This window comes from Chiloscyllium plagiosum, chromosome 22 (assembly GCF_004010195.1).
Source record: "Chiloscyllium plagiosum isolate BGI_BamShark_2017 chromosome 22, ASM401019v2, whole genome shotgun sequence".
In the NCBI taxonomy this organism is placed as follows: Eukaryota; Metazoa; Chordata; class Chondrichthyes; order Orectolobiformes; family Hemiscylliidae; genus Chiloscyllium; species Chiloscyllium plagiosum.
This window is the reverse complement of record NC_057731.1, coordinates 17,906,461-17,932,494: the sequence shown is the minus strand read 5'-3', so window position 1 is coordinate 17,932,494 and position 26,034 is coordinate 17,906,461. Positions and strand designations below refer to the sequence as shown.

Below are 26,034 nucleotides of genomic sequence, written 5' to 3'. Positions count from 1 at the left end.
GGTGCTGAGGGATCTAGTTGCTCTGCATGGCTCACAAAACATTAGTTTGCAGGTACAGCAATAATTTAAAAGGCTAACAGAATGCTATCATTTATCACAAGAGGAATTGAACATAAATGTAAGGATTTTATGCTTCTGTTATTCAGATCACATTTGAATACAGTGTACAGTTTTGTTCTCCTTACTTAAGGAAAGATGTAAACACAGTGGAGGCAGTTCAGAGGAGGTTTACTAGATTGAAACATGGAAAGAGTGGGTTGTCTTATGAGGAAAGGTTGGACAGATTGGGTTTGTTTACAATGGAGTTCAGAAGAGTGTGGGGTGTCTCAATGTAAAAAAAAGATTCTGATTGAAACTGTATGCAATATATGTTAATGTCCTCGAGGAAGAAAGCAAATGTCTTCTGGCCAAATTTGCAGATGATCAAAAATAAGTGGAAAGGCAAATTGCAAAAGGGAGCTACAGAGAGATCTTGATAGGTTAAGTGAGAGGGTAACAAGTTGGCAAATGGAGTATAATATAGGAAAATGTGAACTTGTTCATTTTGGAGGAGAGAACAAAAGAACATTACTAGTTAAATGGAGAAAAATTGCAGAAAGCTCCAATGCTAAGGGAGCTGAGGGTACTCATGCATGAAAGCTAGGACACAGGTACAACAGGTAATCAGATTAATAGAATGTCTGCCCTTATTTCCTGGGGAAAGGAACATCAGAGTAGGAAAGCTTTACTATAACTGTACAAGGTGCTTGGGGGATCACATCTCGACTCTAAAAGCAGCTTTGGTCCCCTTGTTTAAGATATTGTTTAATTGGAGGCAGTTCAGAGAAAGTTAACTAGGATGATGCCTGGAATGGAGATATTGTCTTATAAGGTTAAAGAGGTTGGGATTCCACTCGCTGGAGTTTAGAAGAATGATAGGTGATCTCATTGAAACGTATCAGATTCTTTAAGGACTTGAAATGCTGACAGATTGTTTCCATTTATGGGGGAGTCCAGGAAAGAGGACAAAGTCTCAGAATAAAGAGGTGCTAATTTAAGGTTGATATGAGAAAGAGTTTCTTCTCTCAGTGGGTTTAGAGGCTTTGGAACTCGTTGCCATAGAAGGCTGTGGGAACAGAGACCTTGTCTTTATTTAAGGACGAGATGTATAGATTCTTGATCAGTAGGAGGATCAAGGGTTAGTGGGTAAGTGGACATAAGGAATGTTAGATCAGCAATGATCCTCTGGAATGGCAGAGCAGGGTCCAAGAGCTAAACAGCCGACCCTGTTCCTATTTCTTATGGGCTTACGAGCAGTTTTAAATAAGTGGACACGGCAATTATGTTTCCTCTTATGGGTCAGTGCAGAATTAAAAGACATTTCCTTCAGCCCAAGAATGCTCCAATCCGAACTGCTCCAGGTCTTGCTTGTTATATATCCCTGATTTGAATTACTTCACCACTGAAGGTTATATCTTGATTTGCCCAGGATGAACGTTCTGCAATACATGTCTCCAGCTCTTTCCCTAACTTACCTCCTTTAAGATACTCCTTATAAGTTACCTCTTTGGCCAAATGTTTGGTAATCTGACTTAACATTCCCTAATGTGACTCAATATTTCTTTTATAATGTTCTTCTAAAATGTCTTGGACCATTTTATTGTATTAAAGGCATCACATAAATTTAATTTGTTGCTACTACATTTAGAGGTTTGTGTATCTGCAACCTCTGTTCACTGCCTAATACCCTATTTCGACACATTTTGGAGGGCATAGTGATGGTGAAGGAGTCATTAGTGTTAAGGGGGGCAGCAAGGATCGGGGGCATTTAGGGTAATGTGGTTACAGGGATGAATGCTTGGAGGGGATGGCCAGTCATGATGATGATGGCAGCTGGCTTGTGTGATAGCCATAGAGGTTAACCGTTGGGGTGCCCAGTGACCATACTGGTGGAGGGATGGAGTGGGACAGAGTTCAGTTAAGGCTGGGGTGGGGATTTTGTGATCACTGGGAGATTTGGTGATTGGTGCGTGTTTGACATTTTTTACATTTTAAGATCTCAGCTGACCCAACCTTACTGTTTCCTTGAAGATTAACATGACATCCTTTGCCTCAGGCCATGGCAAGATGATCAGCGACATTGTTACACATCATTGATCATCCTTAATATTTAACTGGAGCTCAAACATATGAGAAGTTTGAGGAACATTTTGTAAGAAGTGCACTCAATCTTAAATTAAACCGAGGTATTGTTCCTCCTTTACTTGAATGTAATTGGAATTTTAGGCTTCCGATTTAAGTTCTGCATTTGCATTTACATGCCAACTACAGTCTTCACTAGATGTGCAAACAATGACAGCTGATATTTGATCCGGTAATTACTTGCCATATTTTATGACTGCAGGATCTTACAGCACCTTTTCTTGGCATGTATAAGCGGTACTAAATGTATTCTGAAATGTAACCCAGCATGCAGATTGCACAAAAGAAAAGAGGAAATAAATAACAGTGTTGATGAGTTTTTCTAACATGCTGAAGCGTGTCGCGCACTGGGAGTGCAAAAAGTTGTCTCACACTCCGCATTTGATGAAAAACGTAGTACATTCATCATATTAATTGCAGTTAGCATTCTCACTTGGTGTCTGGCTTCTTCAACTTCACCTTTGAGCAAACATTCCATAAAATGAACTGCAAAAGGTATTGCGTTCAACATAAAATAAAACCCATGGGGAAAAAATGCCAATGAGGTCCATTAGCAGGCATATAGATTGCCATGCTTGATTACCCCATACCCAAGCAGGGTGACATATGCGGCATGCAAATGATGTTCTACTCAGTGAAATGGTGTGTACTGGCTGGCGACAAACTCAGATGTATGCATGCCTAACATACTAGCCTACAATTCTTAAAGGTATCTCTACTTCTGCAAAGGGTAGAACCACATCCAAAAATGTTTCTGAGATGGAAGAAGATTGCCAGCGGAGCAACAGGCCAAAAGGTGGGCTCCCTGCTTCTCTAATGCAATGCTGGAGGTATAAGTCCAAGATGTGAAAGTAAGGTGAGAGATCATCTGGCTGCAGAAGGCTGGGATTGTCCCCGTGCAAGTGCACTGAAGAGAATGGGAGCAGCTGACCAAGGAGGTCAGCTCCAAGGAGTCAGGCCCCAAGGATATGGCTGATGTGCTGTAACAAGGGTATGCTCACGTGACCGGTTAAGAGCAGTGAATGCACGTTCGAAAGTCATCTCCTTCACTTTGCATCAATAAACTCCCATAGCTCAATTCACCAAATCACCACTCACTCTTCAGCAGGCAAGTCTAACATTCAGAGACTGCACCTCAGCCTCACGTACCAAACACAGTTTCAAAGTCACATTTAGCAGCTTCAGTTTGTTTCTAACCATTCAGCTACAATAAGAGGATCACAAACACGATGCAATATACCGATGGACAGTCTTTCCTCACTCGTGCAGAATAATTGGCATATGACCTGAAGACAGTAAAGTTCTTCCTGCCCCTTAGGCCACTCCATTGGCTTAAAAACCTTTCCATTTCTGTTTCTCTTCAGTTCTCAGAAAAGGTAATTGACCTGAAATGTTTCTCTCCATAGATACCACCTAATCTGCTTAGGGTGTTCCAGCATTTTTTTATTCTTACTTTATTTCTTGTTGTTCTTTTGTTGTATACACATGCAGTGCTTTGCCTTTTAACTTCTGGTATCTGGCAACTTTACAAGTCATAGCATTGTGTATTGTTTGTGGGTTGTTTTGAATCCTGTAGCAAATGTTGATAGACATTTTTAGTCTCAATTTGGTGAGCAGTCTATCAGGGTAACCATACTGTAAGCTGGGCTATCTTTGAAATTCTATTTCTGGAGCAGGTATGATATTCTTGCATTGAGAAAGTAGATTGCGTTCAGTGTAGACCACTATTCTTGAAAGAGGTCAAACCCTGGGCACTACACCTCTCACAGAAGAGATGCCTTGTGACTGCTGGTGGTGCTGCACCATGAAATAAGCATTAGATTATCAGATTGGAGAACTTGGTGGAAGAGACAGAAAGCAGAGATGCCCTGAATCCTCGAATGTTAGAAATAAAAAGGCTTTAGCAAGATGTAGAGAAGGACATCAATGCTAAGAGCAGTTCAAAGTGCCTGATTACAGTAGAGGAAGAAGTTAATGACTTTCATTGTCAGTGAGTGTATGTTCCCATACCACATTCTACCATCTTCACCACTAGGGCCTCATTAATTGCTCAAGTCAATATATTGTCAGCAGTTGAATGATCTCTGTCAAACAGGACTCATATGCACCATTCATTTGCTTCATCCCATCCACATGAATATAACATTGCTCGAAACCCCAAATCTACATTGCTTGTATACACCACCAGCAATTCAATCATGACAGCCACATTCACCATTCTTATGACACTCACTAGCACACTTACTACTTCCTTGCAGAAGGTGTTGGCAAAACAGGAATTAACCAAATGTCAAGAGACATGACTATATGTTTTGAGTGCCATGAAGGAGACAGTATTGGCCATTATGAGAATGCAGTGACCACTAGCAGGGATAAAACAACTGAACAGGAGAATATCTGCAATTTTTACCCTCCTTTGCATATCTAAAACTTTTCTTCATACCTCAATCTATTCTGGTCTATAAAGTGCAGATATGTAAGGATCCACTACTGACTTTCTCTTCTCCTCTTATCACACCTCAATCCTTTCCCCTTCTTCATTTTAGGTACTTAAAGCTAGAATCTGTGCAATTGGTCAGGGAAGAACAAGAGGAAAGTAATAATGAAAGTAAGACATTTTCACAGTTGTATACATCAGCTCCAATACTGACTCTGCATGTAAGATATTTAACAGCATTAGAGATGGGACCTACACATGGGGCTGCATGCTCAAGAATGCTAGAGTCAGGCCTGGGACAAGGAATATTAAAGGTGTCAACTCATGGCAGTCACACAGGATTACCTCCTTCCTCCTCCAGCGACATGTCCAGCTCTGTGTGACCTTTGCTCATTCTCCCTATCATGCTCAATACCAAAAAATGAGTTCCACCCATATCTAGAAACAAATAGCTTACATATAAACTGTTAAGAGAACAACAAAGTACCTCCACACCAGTCAGATCATTCATTGTAAACTATTGAAAATATTAACGATTTTGAGAAACATCCAAAATATGTAGAAATGCAGCATGTACCAGAAAAACAAGTAGTAACTGAATTGCAAGTAGGTTGTTTAGGAGCAAATTACTGAAGATGCTCGAATCTGTACTGAAAGCAACAGATGCCAGAGATCACAGTGGGTCAGATAGCATCCATGGAGAGAGAGCAAGCTAACATTTTGAGTCTGCTAAGAGTCATCTCAAAGCGAAACATTAGCAGACTCAAAATATTAATTTACTGTCTGTCCATGGATGCTGCCTGATCTGCTGTGATCTCCAGCATTTGTTGTTTTCAGTGCAAGTAGGTTATGGTCGGTTTAAATAGTGTTGTTTTCCCAGGAGCGTCAGTGGGTCAGGGCTGACCTTATAGAGGTTTGTAAAATCATGAGGGGCATGGATAGGGTAAATAGACAAGATCTTTTCCCTGGGGTGGGGGGAGTCCAGAGGTTTAAGGTCAGAGGTTTAAGGTCAGAGGGGAAAGATTTAAAAGGGACCTAAGGGGCAATTTCTTTCACGCAGAGGGTGGTGTATGTATAGAATGAGCTGCCAGAGGAATTGGAGGAGGCTGGTAAAATTACGACATTTAAAAGGCATCTGGATGAATATATGAATAGGAGGGGTTTAGAGGAATGTGGACCAAGTACTAGCAAATGGAACGAGAATAATTTAGGATATCTGGTCAGCCTGGACGAGTTGGACTGAAGGGTTTGTTTCCGTACTGTACTCAGCTATGACTCAATGGTGAGAAGTCCTTCATGCTATTTAAGATTATACTCAGGGAGCACAGTCTAGAGCTTGGAGCTCCTTCATGGGAAGTGGTGTTAAGTCAGTGCTCCACACCAAAGACACGATCTGACTGTTCTGTGCACTGCCAACAGGCATTGGGTACACGCATGCAAATCCCTTTACAAGCATGGCTTATGCTGCACTCTTCACTGCAGTGCATATACTCATCTTGGACCCCATTTAGTCATTTCTGAAGCCTTATGATACCCAGAAAACAATTGGCTACAGAGACCAATATCTTCCATAGGTTGAGCAAGGATGAGTTTGGATGAATTTTGAGATGAGTAAATTGTCCGTGAACGAAGTGCACCTGACAGTCAGAGGTTCCCTATGTATCATACTGAGCACCAGTGCTTTAACAAAATATCAAAGTTTGTAAATTCTTCCACAGGTTTGAACTACACGCCAAAGCCAAAAATAAGATTTATTTCAAAAATTCTACTTAAAGCATTACCGTAAATATTTTGTTTCTATTATTGAGGGTTGATCTCCTCTGACATGCATACTGGGAAATAGTTACCACCGGTGCAGGTAATGGCAAATTTGATTGAATCATCTTCTGCACCTAAAGAAATAAAACAAAATCAAATTCATTGCTGGTTCAGGTTAAAGTTTGTAGCTTCTTGTTGGGCCACCTTGAGTTATCAAGTCTGCCAAATGAACACATATGATATGGTTTGCAGTATGTAATTACAGATCAAAGATTTGTTAACACAACAAATGATAACCGAGAATCTATTTGCTGTTTACTGCTTAGTTCAGCAGTTTAAGCAGCTTCCTTGTAATGGAAAAACAAATAATCTCATAAGGATGGATTCGAACAAATCTTTTCTCCAATGTTACGGCCATAATATCCTCTCCCCTTTAAAGCGAGTATATAAACAGGCAAAAAAGACTAACGACTGGATCTTACCTTGCACAACGTGTAAAACAGAAATAATAGATGGCAATATTAGGTGGCGAAGCAGTAATATTGGACTTAAATGTCAGATGGCAAAGCAAGTCAGCATTTTAAGAGTGTTATTGGCAAGTAATATTATTTGGAGATATTGATTTAACATCCCATTGGGTGTGAAACTGAAATTTATAATTTGTAATCCAGATTCTGACAGTTCACTGGATTGAGAGCTCAAGCTTTAGCAGAAGTGTGATGTAGATTCTAGGATGCCCGGAGTACTGTAGCCAAAGCATAATGCAGACTGAGCAACAGTGGAGCTGCACTCCCAAGCATTGGGTCATGGGAGTGAGAAATCTGTCTAAACGTTTGTGACCACAGAGAATGTTTGGATCTGTGGATGTGGTAACAGTCCAGAGAAAGGAAGCTATTCTTGGAATGTGGGTGTCACTGACGAGGTCAGCCATTATTGCCCATCCCTGATTGCCCTGGAGAAATATGGACACAACAAGCATTGTATTTACTTTCATATTATCCGTTTCAAAGCAATAATATTCTTAATCAGTTCTCTTTGGTTATTAGTTTGTCTTTCAAAGGATCGCATGAGAAACGAGCATCATGGGATCTATTATGGGGCTCTCCCTCACATAATCAGATAGTTAAATAGAAACAGGCTTGGCTGTTAAGTCTCTTTTTCTATAATCCAAATGGTATAAAAGAAAATATAACCGTTGTAATGAAGCAACAGTATCAAAATGGATTTCAATGATTTCAGAATCATGCTTAAGCTGTTGAAATGCCATAGTGCTAGATGAATTAAATACCAATCAACACCTCAGTCAGATTTTACATATCCAATTAATGCTTGACAACGTATAAACAGATAGCTGGTTGGCTTGCCAAACAAAGCATTTGGCCTGCAGCCTACAAATAGGATATGACTTTGCCATCATCTTCCAAACAACTAAACTTGCATTTATTACAGTTTAAAGTCATAGTAATTTCCCCAGTGTAATTCTAGTTGACAAAAGAGAAAGGATTTAAATTGGACAGCCCCTGAAACAGCTGTTTCCTAGCCTGGGGATTGTGATGTTCAATTGTCCCACCCCAATTCAGTGTAATGCAGACAACATCCTTTTAGCTGCTTGCTGATTATAATGCTTTCTGTGTAAAGCTTACATTGTACTGTTCATAACCTGCATGCTTCAGCAGAGGGCCCACTTTGTTACTTCCTAGCTCCACTTAGAGCTTGCTTACCCTACTTAAAGGAAAGGTTCACCATGACCCCAAGAACTTTAGAGATGTTGTGGAACAAATGGTAGGCGATGAAAGGAAACATGTACAATGGTATTGCAACTACATTGGAGTCCTTGTTGGAGGAGGAGCAAAGGAGAAGACATGTCTTTGTCCACGGTGGAACCTCCAAACATGTGAAGAAAAGACAGCGGGAAAAACTATTTGCTGAGATCAATGCCACTAGATTTGTCTCAAGGGTATGATATTGTGAAAGGTTTAAAGTTACATGGCTAATTAAGGTCAGTAAATATACCTGTGCCTTTATCCTACCAACTTATGCACAACATATACATGCTTTCCCTCACCTTCACAGACTTAATTGCAAGTCTGAAGCCTACATTTCACACCTCACACACCCCACTATTCAACCATGACAATCATATTGTCCAAACATCACTCTCATTATTACACTTCACTTTCTTGCAACAGAAAATGCTGCATGCTAACAGCTGACTGGAGCTAATCAAAGTGTGGGAGGTCACATGACTAATGTTCTGACGCTAAGTAAGAATTAATGCTATCCATTATGGGAAGCTCTGTTACTTGGATTGAATCTTACGAAGATGACAGTATTCTCACACATGATCCTTTTTCTCTCATCCCACATCCCTCCTCATACTGGAACATACAGGTGTACACATACACCTATTTTCATTTTCCTACTTATATCTTATGCCTTTCAGATACCTAAGCATTTTGCTAATACAGGCAGCAATCCTCATTGAAAGAGGGCCAAGACCATAGTGATAATGAAAAGACACCATCACCTGATTTCACAATTCTGCACAAATTATATGTGGTTAGCCTGCCACAAGGTCTGTGTTCAATATCAAAGAGCACGGAGTTGTCTGGCAGGAAGTGGGCACAGAACTTTGTGTGGAGCTTGAAGTCCAACATTTGCAGCACTTATCAGACCCTATCCTTGCCACTGCATCTGACGTCGCAGCTTCCAAAATTGTAGCAGCAGCTGCCAGGTGATCTGAGTTCTGCAGTTGAATTTCAGACTGCTACTGGCATGGATGTGAATCCTAGAGTAAATCAATCTGTTCTCTAGGAACATATTAGGACTACCGAAGTACTAACCAGAGGGAATGACTGTCAATTCTTGGAGCATGAACCTACTGCCCTCTCTCTGGTTGGATGTGATCCCAACTGCACAGGCCCTCCAATGCACTTGTTGCCTGTCAGCCAACCCCAGACCAGACTATTGCCATCCATGCCAAGATGGGGTCCAGCCTGAAACCAGATATTTTGCTGCTGTATGTCATCTACAAGATCATGGGAAAATGCTCCAACTCCAAACTCAGTAGCTTCCAATTACAACTAGGGGGGCATAGCCTCAAAATAAGGGGAGTAGCTTTAGGACTGAGTTGAGGAGGAACTTCTTTGCCCAAAGGGTTGTGAATCTGTGGAATTCCCTGCCCAGTGAAACATTTGAGGCTAACTCGTTGAATGTTCTTAAGGCAAACGTAGGTAGATTTTTTAAAAGTAAAGGAATTAAGAATTACAGTGAGCAGACAGGTAAGTGGTGCTGAATCCACAAAAAAAAGATCAGCCATGATTTTATTAATGGCAGAGCAGGTTTAAGGGGCCATGTGACCTATTCCTGCTCTTATTTCTCTTATGTTCTTATGCTCTTATACATTTCATAAGAACACAGCGTGGGCCAAAGGCACTGATAAAACAAGCACTTAGGAAATGCACAGGATGAAGTGTTTAATTTTGTGTGCAATATAGCATGAGTGAATGTATAAATCTCACTTTGAATCTATATTGCAGGCAGGCTTTTATTTTTGTATTGTTACCAACAGAATGATGAAATGGATTTTCACAGATAGAAAATAAATATCGTCGGATTGTTGGTGAATGGGGAATTGGGATAAAATGACTGATGTTACACTTGAAGAGGGTGTTCATGTTCAGTTCAGGCAGAAGGGGCTGCTGAGGTGCAGCCTTCCCTTTGACTTCCTGTCTTTATGCCTGCACCTTGCCTCTGTCCTCCCCTCCTTCTCTTTGTGTTACTGTTCCTCAGTTTCTTGTTTGATAGGGTGTGGGAAGGACTGCTGCCTCATGGTGGTAATATGGTGCAACATGGTGCAGGTGGCCATCAATACTGAGACCCACAGTCATGTTTTCCAGACCGATACTGGAGCAGTCTAAGGAGCAAAATGGCTCCTTCAGCAAGACAGTGATCTGCTGCTGTTTTATATTTTGTGCAACAGCATAGTTCTGATTATACAAATACTGGTGTTGTTAACCAGCTCATGAGACATGCATCAGCAGATAGCTCTTGTAGCCAAGTATCCATCCTTTGGCATGTCACTGGGACTGAAATACAGCTAGAGTAGTAAACTGCCACAGAATGAATATGTCATGACTGCTGTCAAGATACTGGGCATTGACCTACATGATACACTGTTTGTGAGGAGTCATTTAGCTTGAAAGGTTAGTTATCAATGCTGAGTGAGGCCAAAAGCATGGGTTCAATTCCCACACCGGCTGAGATTACCATGAAAGACCTTCCTTCTCAGCCTCTCCTGTCAATGGCCTCCAGTCAAACCACCAACAATTGTCTCTGTCTCTACTGAGAGAGCTGCCCAATGGTCCAGTAGGACCATGATAACTTTACCTTTATGCTGTCAATAGTCACATATCAGTTGACATTGAGGGAGTGGAACCGCCCCCCCCACCCCCGCCCCACTTCAAATACAAACCAGAGGTGCCAAGAGCCACAGACAAAGCATCGAATGAGCATTATACTACAAGAAAGCCTGCAACCCTTTCGTACCCTTAAAATGAAATTATCTTCCTTTGAACAGAGAGCCTTAGTGGCCTCACCTATATAATAGTGGACTGCAAACTGCTCAGTGTCGCTAATAGTTCTTGCACCAGCTTGGAAGGAACCAATTACCAATACAGTTTGTCATAAAAACCATCTAGTTCACTAATATCCTTCAGGGAAGGAAATCTGCCATCTTTACTCAGTCAAGCCTAAACATAACACCAGACCGACAACAATATGGTTGACTCTTAACTGACTCAGAAAAGATTAGCAAATCATTCAGTTAAGGCAATGAGGATTGGGCCATAAATGCTGGCTAAGCCAGCAATGTTAACATCCAATTAACAAATTTTTAACATGTACAAAACATTAAGGCATGTCACCTTCACCCAATAACACAGGCCTTGCTCTGTTCTGAGGTTAGAGTTGTGACTGCAGCAGGAGGCATTTTTCAGAAATAACCTGGTTAGATATTTACTGAGCAACTTGTTCAGAGATGTTATTATACAGAGCTGGTGGGACTAGAACCCAGGGCTCTAGGTCAAAAGGTATAAATACTACCACTGCACCTCAAAACCCCTTTCAAATTTCTCCATCTGCCCTGGTGGGATTTGATCCCATATCCCCAGAAAGTTAGAATGGATTTGCGGATAATTAGCTCAGTTCCATTACCACTGTAGCATTTCCTTTTCCCTCAAAGGTGTTGAAGTATCTGGAACAAAGGTGGGTATAGATATTTTCTAACTAACCTGCTATTGCATACACTGGATAAAATGGAACTTGAACACAGTCCTCCTGGCCCAAAGCTACATTACCCAATGTATCACAAGAATTCTAATAATCTATTTACTGAGATGTAGACGTCAATTATACAAACGTTATACAAACTGAGGCTCAATTGCAGGAATTGATTCCTAAATAACCTCAGAATATATGGTCTCCTCCAGTGAGTCCTTCAGGTCTCCTCCTTCTTATAGCAGTTTGGACCACTCTGTGTGCCCTTGGTCAATCTCTCAGTCATGCTCAGTTTCACGATACAGGCCTCCCTGTACTCTCATGTTTGGACATGATTGGTTTGTACCGAAGTCGGCAAAAAGTACTTTAGCACCTGCCACATTTCTGTAAACTTCTAAAGCTTGATAGCAACAAAATAAAGTAGATTTGTAACAACAACTGGAAGAACTAAATCAACAACTGACCTTCAAGTGGTCCATGATCCCCACAAATAATATTGGTTGGTGCTTATTAATTCTGCTTAATGTCATATGCAGGATTAAGAGAGGGCAGTGATACAGAGTAGGGAGCTCCAAAATTGTAGTGCTGGAAAGTTAGAGGGACGGGTTTGCCCAAGAAATGGGAGCCACTGAACCCATTTTTGCCACTTCCATTGTAGTATTCTAAAAGAGGTGATCACAGCAATAAAGAATGCATTGCTTATGATATTTCACATTTCCCTAGATTCTGGAACAATCCTGTTGGTTTGGAAAGTAGCAAATGTGACATTATCATTCAAGAAAGGAGAGAAAACTGGAAAAACAGAGCACTCAGTTATATAAACTGGATTTAAACAATACTAAAGACTTGATTTGGACAACATTTCACTCAGACACATGCAATTATACACATAAAAATAAGACACTGAAATCCCTTCTCATTGAGCATAATGGAATTTGTTGTATTGCTAACTAAAATAGAAAGAAAAATATAGAAATTAGAATCAGAAATAGAATAGATCCTTAATTCCATCACAAGAATCTAAATGAACTCAATCATTCTCAATTGGATTGTCAGAATTGGCAAAGTGGCACCAATCAAGTTTGAAATGTGATTTAGTAAATCCTGAAAACAGAAAATGCTGGCGATCATAACGGGTCAGGCAGAATCCATGGAGAGAAATCAAACTAACATTTTGATCCAAGTGACTCTTCATCAGAGCTGAAATGAAATGTGGAGGTACTTTCACCTGATTGGAGCAGCCCTCCAAAAGTTTGTGATTTCAAATAAACCTATTGGACTATAACCTGGTGTCAAGTGACTTCTGACTTTGTCAACATTAGGTTAGTAGTGGCAAGATTATTGTAAACATGGTTTGAATTTGGAATTTAAATATTTCCATTAAATGTATGTATGATTTTACCAGCTGGTAACATGTTTATGAATTGGGTCCCATATTCAGCCTAAAGACAATATTTTGTTAATTTTTGGGATGATTTTGATGGGAACTACTCTTTTTTTAGAGGTGCATCCTCCAATTTGTTTTTCAGGCTCATCCTTCAATTCTTCCATTACATTTAAAGTACGGTGTAGCTGCCTTCTGATGCATGGCACCAGATGGTTTATGCTGTGAGGTAGAATAAAGCTGATAGCAATTGCTTGTTATATATTTTTAGCACGGCGACAGGCTGCCACTTGTATGAAGATGTCAGTTCACTCGTTTTTCAAGTGTGTTGATTTCAGAAAATGTTACCAGCAACTCTCCAAACAAAAAATTGCTGAACATATTTCAGATTGTGTAAACGATTTTCCACATGACAGAAGGCTTCTTAAATGGCAGTGCCAATTTAGCCAGCATTCATCTCCAGTTTTATAATAAGATTAATTAAAAACAAGACAGTAATACATTGAACAATTGATAATCAGTAACTTCAGGCTTTTGCATATGTGATGTCCTTCAACCATTCTTGCATCAAGTAAAAACAAAAGCACACCTTCTACTTGGGTAGAAATGCAGAAGCAACATGGAAGTAAGACGTTATGGATCAGGCTGCCTGTCTCCTAGTTCTCCCACCTAGTCAGCTGCAACAACAAAAAAGGGAAGTTGGACAAATGCCAGACTATAATGTGGTGTGTACAGTTCCACTGTATTATGCAATTATGTCAGCTAAGCCTGTAATTGGAAGTGATAAACTCAATGCTATGGCTTTGAAACCTCCTACTGTTCCTTTATTATTGAGCAGCCTTAAAATGCAGCAAGAGAATGATTTTTATGTTGGCTTAACATTTTGTTATTCTCATTTCGGCCTGAGACATTATGATATTTGCCTAATTTGGTGCAGTCAAGTTACTTGGAAGCATTAACACTAACACACTGTCCAGATCTTCCACTGTCTCTTTGAGTGTGCTGTACCCTGTATGAAAATTAGTGTTGTGTGCTTTAGTGCTTGGACCTTGAGCTGAAGATTTCAGTGACTTACACAAGAGAGTTAGGACACACTCCAGCAGATTCTCTTGCTCTTATCTGGGGACCAATCCAGCCCAGTACATGAAAAGCGTGCTTTTCCTGCCCTAGATTATAACTGCCTATGAGTATAAACCATTAACTTTAGTTTAATATATTGCCATTGCAGGCAGGGCCTAGCCCTTGGATTAGACTGAAACCAGAACTAGAAGCTTCTTTGAGAAAACAGTAGTCAGAGCCCTTCAGCTTCACAGATGTTAACAGGTGCCATCAAAGAAAGGTAAGTTCTATTTCCCTGTATTCTTCTTCTTTCTGTCTGCCTTACCTTTGATGGCTCAATGGTGCTAGGCTTACAGCTCAGTCTCCCGAGCATTACTGGCAATGAGCAAGCAAATTCTGGATTAGTGGTGCTGGAAGAGCACAGCAATTCAGGCAGCATCCGAGGACAGGCAAAATCGACGTTTCGGGCAAAAGCCCTTCATCAGGAATAAAAGCTCTTAAAGGCAGAGAGCCTGAAGCATGGAGAGATAAGCTAGAGGAGGGTGGGGGTGGGGAGAAAGTAGCATAGAGTACAATAGGTCAGTGGGGAAGGAGATGAAGGTGATAGGTCAGGGAAGAGAGGGTGGAGTGGATAGGTGGAAAAGGACCTCGGCAAGTCGGACAAGTCCGGACAAGTCGAGTTGCTGGAGGTTAGAAACCAGGATGAGGTGGGGGAAGGGGAAATGAGGAAACTGTTGAAATCCACATTGATGCCCTGGGGTTGAAGTGTTCCGAGGCGGAAGATGAGGCGTTCTTCCTCTAGGCGTCTGGTGGTGAGGGAGCGGCGGTGGAGGAGGCCCAGCACCTCCATATCCTCGGCAGAGTGGGAGGGGGAGTTGAAATGTTGGGCCACTGGGCGATTTGGTTGATTGGTGCGGGTGTCTCTGAGATGTTCCCTAAAGCGCTCTGCTAGGAGGCGTCCAGTCTCCCCAATGTAGAGGAGACCGCATCGGGAGCAACGGATACAATAGATGATATTAGTGGATGTGCAGGTAAAAGTTTGATGGATGTGGAAGGCTCCTTTGGGGCCTTGGATAGAGGTGAGTGAGGAGGTGTGGGCACAGGTTTTACAGTTCCTGCGGTGGCAGGGGAAAGTGCCAGGATGGGAGGGTGGGTCGTAGGGGGGCGTGGACCTGACCAGGTAGTCACGGAGGGAACAATCTTTGCGGAAGGCGGAGAGGGGTGGGGAGGGAAATATATCCCTGGGGAGGGAAATAATGAGCAAGCAAACAAGAGCAAACAGAAACAAGATGTGCCATTATTTTAATGTTAACAATTTGCGTGCTAGAACTGGTTCCAGGCCCTTCTCTGAGAAAACCCTGGCAATTCCTGAATGTCCACCCCATTTCTGCTCTGCTTTCTATTAGAGAGATAAATAGTCTTCAACTACCGTGCAAGTAAGATATATTTAATAACACAAAAGAACCAACTCAAAAGAATGGCATGGTGGCTCAGTGGTTAGCACTGCTGCCTCGCAGTACCAGGGACCCAGGTTCAATTCCAGCCTCAGGTGACTGTCTGTGTGGAGTTTGCACATTCTCCCCGTGTCTGCGTGGGTTTTCTCCCACAATCCAAAGATGCGCAGGCCAGGTGAATTGGCCATCCTAAATTGCCCATTGTGATAGGTGCATTAGTGGGGAGTAGGGGAATGGGTCAGGGCAGGTTACTCTTCAGAGGGTCGGTGTGGACTTGTTGGGCCGAAGGGCCTGTTTCCGCACTATAGGGAATCTAAACTATGGATAAGAAATTACAATAGCCTTAAAGATGAAGCTTTAACTGTATCTTATAATAATTGTTTATCAATTTAGCTTCCAATTTCCAACCCGCTCTCACCTTCACCTGGTCCATCTCTGACTTCTCCCTTCCCTTCCTCGACATCTCTGTTTCCATTTCTGGGGATAGGCTGGCCACCAATACCCACTACAAACCGATTGACTCCCACAGTTATCTGGACTATACATCCTCACACCCTCCTTCCTGCGAAGACTCTATTCCATTCTCCCAGTTCCTCCATCTTCATTACATCTGTACCAATGATGTCAACTTCAACAAAGGAGCATCCAAAATGTCCACCTTCTTCTTCTTCCCGAACACCATGGTTGATAGGGCCGAGTCTGACCCATGTCTCGCATTTTGGCCCTCGCCCCCTCTCTACTTCCCTGCAATAAGGTCTCCCTCATCCTCACCTACCATCCCATCAGCATCAACATCCAGAGGATCATAAGCCGCCACTTCCGCCACCTCCAGCAGGATGCCACACAGACATGTTCCCCTCCCCCTTCTGCAAGTACTGTTTCCCTCTAAAACACCTTGGTCCACTCCTCCTTCACTCTCAACACCTCCACACAGTTCCACGGCACCTACCCAATCGCAGAAGGTGTAACACCTGCCCATTGACTTCCTCCCTCCTCAGTATCCAAGGTCCCAAACACAATTTCCAGGTGAAAGCATTTTATCTGCATTTCACTCAATCTAGTCTACTGTATTCACTGCTCACAATGTGGTCTCCACTACACTGGGGAGATGAAGCACAGACTGAGTGGCCACTTTGCAGAAAACCCATGTTCTTTCCACAAAAATGACCCTCTGCCTCCAGTGGCCTGCCTTTTTAACACATCACCGTGTTCTCTGGCCAATGTCTCTGTTTTACGTTTTGCTGCAATGCTCCAGCGAGGCTCAGTACAAGCTGCAAGAACAGCATCTCATTTTCCATTTGGGAATCCTGCAGCCTTCTGGACTCAATAATCAGTTTATTAAGTTTGTATAATATGTTTGTTAGAGCCTGAGCACCTTCTCCTATTCCTTTACCTCAACCCTCACAAACCAGGCCTTGTCATCATATGGACTGCTACCAGAAACAACCCATTGTCAGCTATTGATTTCCTCAGGCTGACCTTTATCCATTCATTTGTCTGTCCAACTTTTTCTCTCTGTCTGGGCCCCATCTCCACTTAATGTTTAGTTCTTGCCTCTCCCCACCGCCTCACCTTCAGCATTCATACCAACCTTCTTTCTCCTAGCTCTAATCAGTTCTGAAGAAGAGTCACTGGACTCAAAACATTAACTGTGCTTTCTTTGCACAGGTGCTGCCAGACCTGCTGAGTTTTTCCAGCAATTTCTGTTTTTGTTTCTTGGAATACATGTTTCATCTCAAGAGCTTGCTGCCATATTAAATGCACATTCAATATATACTTGAAGTCACTGGATCATTTGTTGGTCACAGACTTCCAGCTCAATGGTGCTGTAGTTTTGGTATAGGGATGCCAGATCAGGTGAAAAATACATTCAAAACTGCTCCTAGCCACTTGTGGCCTAGTCTGCAGAAACTGTCATGTTGTTGACAACACTAACACAGACAGAGTAGGCAGACTGCGGAGCCAGTCAGAGACTAGTGGCAACTTGGCACCCAATCTACTATTTTCCAGCTTGCTACTCTGGTTAACACACTCCGTAGAGACACAGCTGAACATGTGACCAGATGCATGAACATACTCCAGGAGTGCTATACAAAGGGAGTATCATCCAACTTGCAAGTTGTAGAATCACAAAGTCCCGGTATCAGCCCTGCATAGATAGCAGCCATTCAACCCATCAGGTCTGAACAGCTCTCTAAGCACATTCCCACTCCCTCCCCTTTCCCATTCCCTCCCCTTTCCCTCCTGCTCATTTTTCCTTTTCAGATGATGGTCTCATTCCTATTTGAATGCTTCAGCTGAATCTGCCTCCATCGGTTTCAGGCAGTGCATTCCAGACCTTAATCATTTGATGCAGAAAGTCACTGTTATTGACTACTGGCTCTTGCTGTATTTGTGTATATACTAGGCTTTCAGAGGAATTTGGAAAAATCAATAAATTCTGTGTAAATTAACTCTGGACATTGGGAAGGTGTTGGGTGCCTGAGAAATAACCTTGAGCATTCCACTTGCTCTTGGTCATAGCGACATTAGTTGCTGTGCCCTCCTGGACTGTAACCTTGGAATGAGATGGAGCACAGAGAGCAAAAACAGTCAATATGGAAGAGGAGGACAAGGACTGCCAACAAGATGACTGACTCACTAAGAATACTATTCACCCAATTCCTCTACAGCTTAATCAATCTGCAAACCCACACTCTGGCAAGGCTGGCACGCACATAGCCTTTCCATCTAACACTGCACTGCCCAGTATTTTATGTTAATTGTGCCTCATTGTTATCCACCAAGGTATGTGTAGTGCCAGTATCTAAGCTGGTGGCTGTGAATACTAATCAAGTGCTGGCGTTCCCGCCTCCTCAAATTGTTCTTCCTCTGTGTCTTTAGCTCCAACACCTCAGGGCTGACCCCAGGAAGTACAGGAGGGATTTTCCAGTCTCGTAGAAGGTGACAATAATGGCAGGCAGGTGAGCTTAATCAGGCAAGTAGTAAAACATCTGACTCTGCTTGGTTGGGCTTGTTGCTGAGAAATCAGCGGAATGTGTTCATTGGGTACCCATTCCTTTTGCATACATGGTATCAGATGATTTTCCTCTGCTCTGTGTAGTTCCTCTGTGCTGCAGTATGTGTTGGCTTGTTGAAATAATGTTCTGATGCAGCTTCATTTGTGGGTGTTGGGATGATTGTTTCTGGAGTTCAATATTTGGTCCGTATGTGTTGTTTTTCTGTAGACGCTGGTTTGAAGTTCCCCATTGGCTGTTCGCTCTATTGTGCTAGGAATGGCAGTTTGTTGTTGTTTTCCTCCTCTTTAGTGAATTTTATGCCAGTAAGCATGTTATTGATGGTCTTGAAGATTTCCTCTAACTTGTTTCATTTAGTGATGACAAAGGTGTCATCCACATAGCGGACCCAGGGTTTGGGTTGGATGGTTAGCAGAGCTGTTTGCTCAAGTCTCTGCATTATTGCCTCTGCTAAGAATCCTGATATCAGAGATCCCATGGGTGTCCAATTGGTTTGTCTGTAGGTTATTTTTGTTGTAGGTGAAGTGGGTGGTAAGGCATAGGTCAACTAGCTTGATGATATTTTCCTTGCTGGTGAAGTTAGTGGTGTTTTGTATATGTGTCTTTGGGTCTTCTAATAGTGTAGTCAGTGTTTCCCTGGCCATGTTACTGTTGATTTAAGTATACAGGGCTGTTACATCAAAGGAGACCATTATTTCATCCTCTTCTATCTTAGTGTCTTTGGTCTTCAGGAATTCTTGGATGGAGTGGATGGAGTGGCGTGAGCCTTCTACTAAGTGTTTTAGTCTTTGGTGTAGCTCCTTGGCCACTCTGTAAGTTGGTGTTCCAGGTAGCAAGACTGATGGGCCTGAGGGGGGGCTCCTGGTTTGTGAATTTTGGGTAATCCGTAGAAGTGTGGTGTGTTAGATCTGTATGGTCTTATTTATTTGTCCAGATTTCTGAAGTTTTTTGAGTCGGGCTGTGATTCGGTTGTCTAGTTGTGGGGTCGGGTCTATCGCCACTTGTTGGTAAGTGTTGATATCTGTAAGTAGTGCGTTTCCTTTTTCAATGTAGTCTCGTTGGTTTAGAATGACTGTCAAGCGTCCTTTGTCTACAGGTAGGATAACAGTGTTTTTATCTCTTTTTAGTCTTTCCAGTGCTTTCCTTTCTTGTGCATTGAGTGTGTTTCCTTCCTTGTTTCTGCTTAATGTTGGTGCAACTACCTGTTTGATGGATTGTTGGGTTTCTTCTGCGAGTTGGTTGTCTTTTAATGTTGTTTCTATTGCTGCTAAGAAATCTTTCTTGTCCACATCCTGTCAGTTGTAATTTAATCCTCTCAGTAAGACGGCTTTTTCAGTGTCTGTTAGGGGTCGATCAGATACGTTTTTTATCCATGCGTCTGTGTTGTCAATGTTGTTACTTTGTGTAAGTTTGTCTAGTTTTTTCTGCAGGTCTAATTTCATTTTCTGTATTTGTCGCTATCTAATATCTACGGCTTGTTGTACTGTGTCTGTCCATTCATGGTCTGTTGCATGACTGAGTAAAGATTTTTGATGCAAAATTTCCCGGTTGTATTTATGGAGTCTGTTGTGGGCATCATTAATCATTTCTCTAAGCATTCTGTGGCCGTTTTGCTCTGCTATTCTTATGGCTAGTGGGGTATGAAGGGGAGGTTTGTATTGAAGACATTTAGGTTGTACCTGTTTCCTTAGGCATTCGTGCAGGAGGTACAGCTGTTTGCAGGTGGCACTCTGTCGGATGGCATTCATTTCCCATTTTCAGGCCAGTTTTAGTGTATTGCGCCCATAGATCTTAGTGAGTTTTGAGAAGATTTGTGGCTCAGGTTGAGGTTTTGGATGTAGGTTTGCTCGCTGAGCTGAAAGGTTCATTTCCAGATGTTTCGTTACCTTGCTAGGTAACATCTTCAGTGGGCCTCAGCAACAAACCCAAACAAGCAGACAAAACACATCCAGAAACCCTAGCGACTCTCCCCTACATCAAAGACATCTCGGAAATGTCTGCCAGACTAGTCAGACCCCTTGGCATCATGGTAGCCCACAAACCCACCAACACACTAAAACAGCAGCTAATGAACTTGAAAGACCCTATACAGACAATGAGCAAAACTAACGTCATTTACAAAATACTCTGCAAGGACTGTAACAAACATTACATTGGACAAACAGGCAGAAAACTAGCCACCAGGATACATGAACATCAACTAGCCACAAAAAGACATGACCCTCTCTCACTAGTATCCTCACATACACATGAGGAAGGACACCACTTTGACAGGGACAACACATCCATCCTAGGACAAGCCAAACAAAGACATAGAAGCATGGCATTCCAACCGGAACTCTATCAACAAACACATCGAGTTAGACGCCATCTACCACTCACTGAGAAAAGGAACAGGAAGTGACTTCACCACAGGAAATAACATCAACACAGGAAATGACATCACCAACCCAAAGAAACCCAAACATATAAATAGACAGCAGGAATTTTCAGCATTGCTTCGTGTGAGGCCCACTGAAGATGTTACCTAATAAGGTAACGAAACGTCTGGAAATGAAATTTTCAGCTCAGCGAGCAAGCCTACATCCAAAACCTCAACCTGAGCTACAAATCTTCTCAAAACTCGCTAATTTAAGAGAGTATTTTCTTCTCCCCCTTCAGGTACTGGGTCAAGTATGTCACTAGTAGGTGAGGAGAGGTCTAGCTGTAATCATTCACATCTCATTAAAAGCACAACTCACCAGAATTAACTTTGTCCTTCCAACAAACATCTCCCCAAAATCAGAAACAATGCTTCAGAAACCTATTAACACAAAGTAGGTGTGTAGCACTTCAGGGATAGTAATTGCTGCTTCATCCTAGTAGCAGTACAGGGTTTGCTGATGATCACAGTCAAATGTGCACTGACTTCTGTATTCATGATTTGGAGGAGCTGGTGTTGGACTGGGGTGGACAAAGGTAAAAATCACACAACACCACGTTATAGTCCAACAGGTTTATTTGGAAGCACTAGCTTTCGGAGAGCTGCTCCTTCATCAGGTGGTTGTCAACCTGATCATCATCATCACCTAATCATCAATCATCTGATGAAGGAGCAACGCTCCAAAAGCTAGTACTTCCAAATAAACCTGTTGGACTATAAGCTGATGTTGTGTGATTTTTTTTTAAACTTCATCATTCACAGGCACTATATCCAAGCAGTTCCAGGCACCCTGTCTCATGAGGCCTTTTCCGAGGCCCACTGGCACACACCAGTTTGGGAGCAGCTTATGACTCATGAACAAGTTTTTGCAAACATCGCAAACAAACAATTCTCATTGAAGAGTGGGTTCCAGTGCCTACTGCCCAGGCAGAAGATAAGGCAGCCCAACTCCATTCCCAGCCCCTCCCCATCACTTCCACTTCTCCCTGCCACTGATCAGATTCATTCCTCCTATTGACCAACCAGATCGTACCCTCTACCTGGCTTCACCTATCTCCACTTCACCACCCTGCCTCTACCACCCATTTATCTACAGTTACCCCCACACCCACCCCCAGTCCTGAAGAAGGGGTACACCTGAAATGTGGACTTCTCTACCTCCTGATGCTGCCTGGCTTGCTGTGTCCTTCCAGCCTCAGCATGTCTGACCTGTCTAGCTCCAAGACAACCCTATTAAACCTCCAGGATTAAAGGCCTCCACTTCACAGCAGGTTCCCTGCACCCTAGCTGCTGCACCAGGGACTGCACTGAGTGGGAAGGGGAGAAAGAGGAAACCATATTGGGGCCACTTTGGGAGCATGAGTGAAGGAACCTTTTATGTAAATATAACTGTACACAATGTTGATAACATTAACAATCATACATCTGCTTGCGTTTTTCTCTGGGTAGGCACTCAATACACTTCCACAGCTGCCTGAATTGCTGTGCTCTTCCAGCACCACTGATCCAGAATCTGGTTTCCAGCATCTGCAGTTATTGTTTTTACACTTCCACACCAGCCAATAGCAGTTTACAACCACACAATGTTTAATGGATGAAGGTTTGTGCTGACAACCCACTGCAGGGTGTACAATGTGAATGCCAGGCATTAGGTCCCTCTCACCCCTTAGGCTCTCCTGGTTCTACATCCCCTTCTGTGTTAAAATGTGTCATTGTCAAAGATTAGTCCAGCAATGGCACTGTCAGGGAGACGCCATGTACAGAGAGGGTGAATTCTGTTGGATGGGCAAGCAGTAGGCAGCCTGTATACCCTACATCAGTTTATGACCAATGTTGTTGCCATTTTAAGTCCAACATGGGGTGATTATAGTAGGCCCTCACTCACAGGTTGAGTCACTTACCTCAGTAAGCCCCCAAAATGTCCATTCCTCCTTCCGAATAGCCCATCCCATTCACCCCATACACATCAGACTCACCAATGTCTCCACCCAAACCAGCTACACCTGTTCATCTTTCCCAAGCTGTCCCTGGTATTTGAGGTGACCATGCCAGGTGCGGTCATACACTGCCCCTGTCAGCCACCCCATGTTTTACAGCACTAAACCCTTTGTAATCCACTTAGCCCACTTCACGATTGCCCACTACCTGCAGCCACCACTCCCAAGGACTAAACTGTCAAGGCTCAGTGCCTTGGCTCCAGCTGAACTTGCCCACCATACCTTTCCTGCTTAGTTACTGAGGAAAAAACCAATGGACTAACTGTGGCCCATCCCTTGACTAACATGACCAGACAAGATGTGCCCAGACCCTTGACTGGGGCCTACACAGCTCCCTCCTACATTAATCCGTATTCACTTGAACTTGCTATTACAGAGCCAATGGATTGATGACCCATCCCCTTGGACTTAGACACAAAGTCACGGGTTCTCTGGCTGAGAACATCCCGACCGGAGGCATAACCATGACCCATTCCCTGGACTAGAATGGGACCTGCCCTTGAGTCACTGCACTGGGAGCCCCTGATAGACAAGTAGCTCCATGGACTTCATTGAGGACTACTCCCCTAAGAGTTGGATCCCTGCTTGCTGCACATGTAGTGTGGTTTCTGTGTAAAGTGTTGGCACATGAGGAAGGTGTGAGATTGATGTAGCACCCTGTCATACAGTAAGATGTACACCTCCTTATCTGAGCACTGCTGACCAGCAAGGCAAGCTGCCTGGTTGTAACTGGCATGGCAAGGCAGGGATGCCATGAGAATGCAGGTAGGTATTAAGTTAGCAAGCTCTAAGAGAGCAAGTGAAAAGCCCTGAGATACAGCCGAGTCCAGTCAGTGAGCTGGTGCCTCAGTCTGTGTGCAACGTGACCAGCTAGTAGCCAGTGAGTGTTACAATGCAAGTCTGTGCTTCCAGAGTGCACTGCCATTGCAGAGTAGAGGTGCCAGGATGGTCATGTTGTGTTGGCAGACAAGGGATACAAACGTCTATGGAAGAGCAGTAATACATTAGATGGTGCATGAGGATCATACCTCGAGATGTTGTTGCCCAGTGACCAACATGAAGGTAGTTTGTAGCAAACAGGAAGCGGAATCTACTAGGTACACGCTCTAGTCACAATTCCCGAACATCAAACTTATTTGACATGTTTTATTATTGAGGTCGGATGTGGCATTAACAAAGTGTTTCACAAGCAATAATGACTGTAAAGTGGCATCTCGCTGCAGCCTAGCCAGAGTCTCGCCATGATGTTTGTAAGAAGCATAAAAGATGGAGCGAGATCATCTCCATGAATGAGATGGTCCTTGTCTCCCAATTCTGTCACACATCTTGTCATAGCTTGTGTCAGGCTCCCTATAAGACTCCTCCCAATGTTTCCAAATATTGAAGGCTTAATAGCCAGAAAACACTGACTTAAACATGATACGGAAAGATTTAGAGGTGATCTGAGAAAAAAACATTATTTGCACAATGAATACTTAGAATTTGGAAGTAATAGGGTGATGAATACAGATTCAGGAAGGAATTGGATGAATACTGGAAGAACAACAAATTTCAGGAGGTAAAGAAATGGGAGCAACTGGTTTTCTTGTCAAAAGAACCAGCACAGACGTGATGGGCCAAATTACCTGCTTAAGCGCTGCACCATTCTATGATTCTAAGTCATGCAATACCAGAAGATTGATGGAAGTATTAGTGAATTTCAAATCCTATTGGGACCAATGAAATAAATAGTGATGTTCATTCAAATAGCCTCTCTCTCTCTCTCTCGGTCAGCTTTACTTTGCATTCTACTGTACCATCACATAGTTGTATTTGTAAACAGCTTCTCATTTATTTCACAGCACCAGAACTATTATGATGGCATTAGTTTCATGATTTTTTGCAAAATGTTATATGTTTATTCAAATCATTATCAAGACCCAAAATAAATAGAGGTGCTGCTATTTTGAAATATTGTTTATCCCTTTATCTCTGGAAATACACAAAATTTGCATTATGAAAAATGTCTCTCATTGGACTCACTTATTAGTGCAGATTAATTACTTCAGAATAGATAATACATCACAGAGTCTTATGTATAAGCTATAATTTACGTAGACTAAGTGAGGGTGCTGCAAAGTAATATATAATCACATTCGATTTCAAGAAAAATATGGACCAGATTTTTCAGTCAACAGTGAATGAATGGTACATCTCATTTCAAATTGTTACATATGCACTTTTCCACAGCTATTTTGGGGCCTTTTTCATTGAATTTGTCTCTCACTAACCATCAAAATATTGCACTGCCCTCTACAGGACATCTGTAAACAGTAATTGAGGCCCTTCTTAACCACTGAAATCCCAAAACCAGTAATGCACAGAATCTAGTCTGAGTCAAAAAGTACCAGCTGGAACATTTAATTCAATGTCAGAGCAGGTACAGCAAACGAAATAAAGGGACAGAAAGAACTGGAAAAGAGAGAAACTAAAAAAAGACAGAAAAGCTAAACAAAAGGTACAGTTTCCCATAACTGTCAAACAACAATTAAAATGTAAAGGAATTAGACTTGACAGCAACAGCTTGTATTTATTTTCCACTGTTAACTTTGTAAATTATCACAAGGCGTGACAGGAGCATCATCAAACAAATTCAACACATGCCATATAAGGAGATATAGGTAAAAACAAGGAATGCAGATGCTGGAAACCAGAGTCGAGATTAGAGTGGTGCTGGAAAAGCACAGCAGGTCAGGTAGCATCCAAGGAGCAGGAAAATCTATAAATAAGGGGATATCATGACCACACTCTTAAGACAAATAATAAAAGAAGTAGAGAAGCTTTGGGAAGGATGCCAAAGCTTAGGCAATGGTGGAGCAATTGAAATCAGGACTTAGGTGACAGGGTTTTAGGCGACCTCAATATTAAGGAGGTTAGGCTGTGGGAAAAATGTGTCGATATTGTCAAATCTAAAACTAGTATTGAAACAGATGCTAGCTGCAGCAGCAGTTGAGCTAAAGTGAGGACTGCAAATGCTGGATATTAGAGTGTGGTGCTGGAAAAGCACAG

The 26,034-nt window shown here is 42.4% G+C and overlaps 1 protein-coding gene across 2 annotated transcripts in view; it reads right to left on the bottom strand.

Moving 5' to 3' along the window:
• Window positions 1-26,034, bottom strand: part of dntt (deoxynucleotidyltransferase, terminal) — a 233,541-nt gene that overhangs the window by 186,351 nt on the left and 21,156 nt on the right. For both annotated transcript variants that reach the window (XM_043712524.1, XM_043712525.1), the window contains exon 3: window positions 6,400-6,510. In XM_043712524.1, coding sequence (XP_043568459.1) covers window positions 6,400-6,510 — 111 coding nt within the window. The remainder of the gene's footprint in view (window positions 1-6,399; window positions 6,511-26,034) is intronic.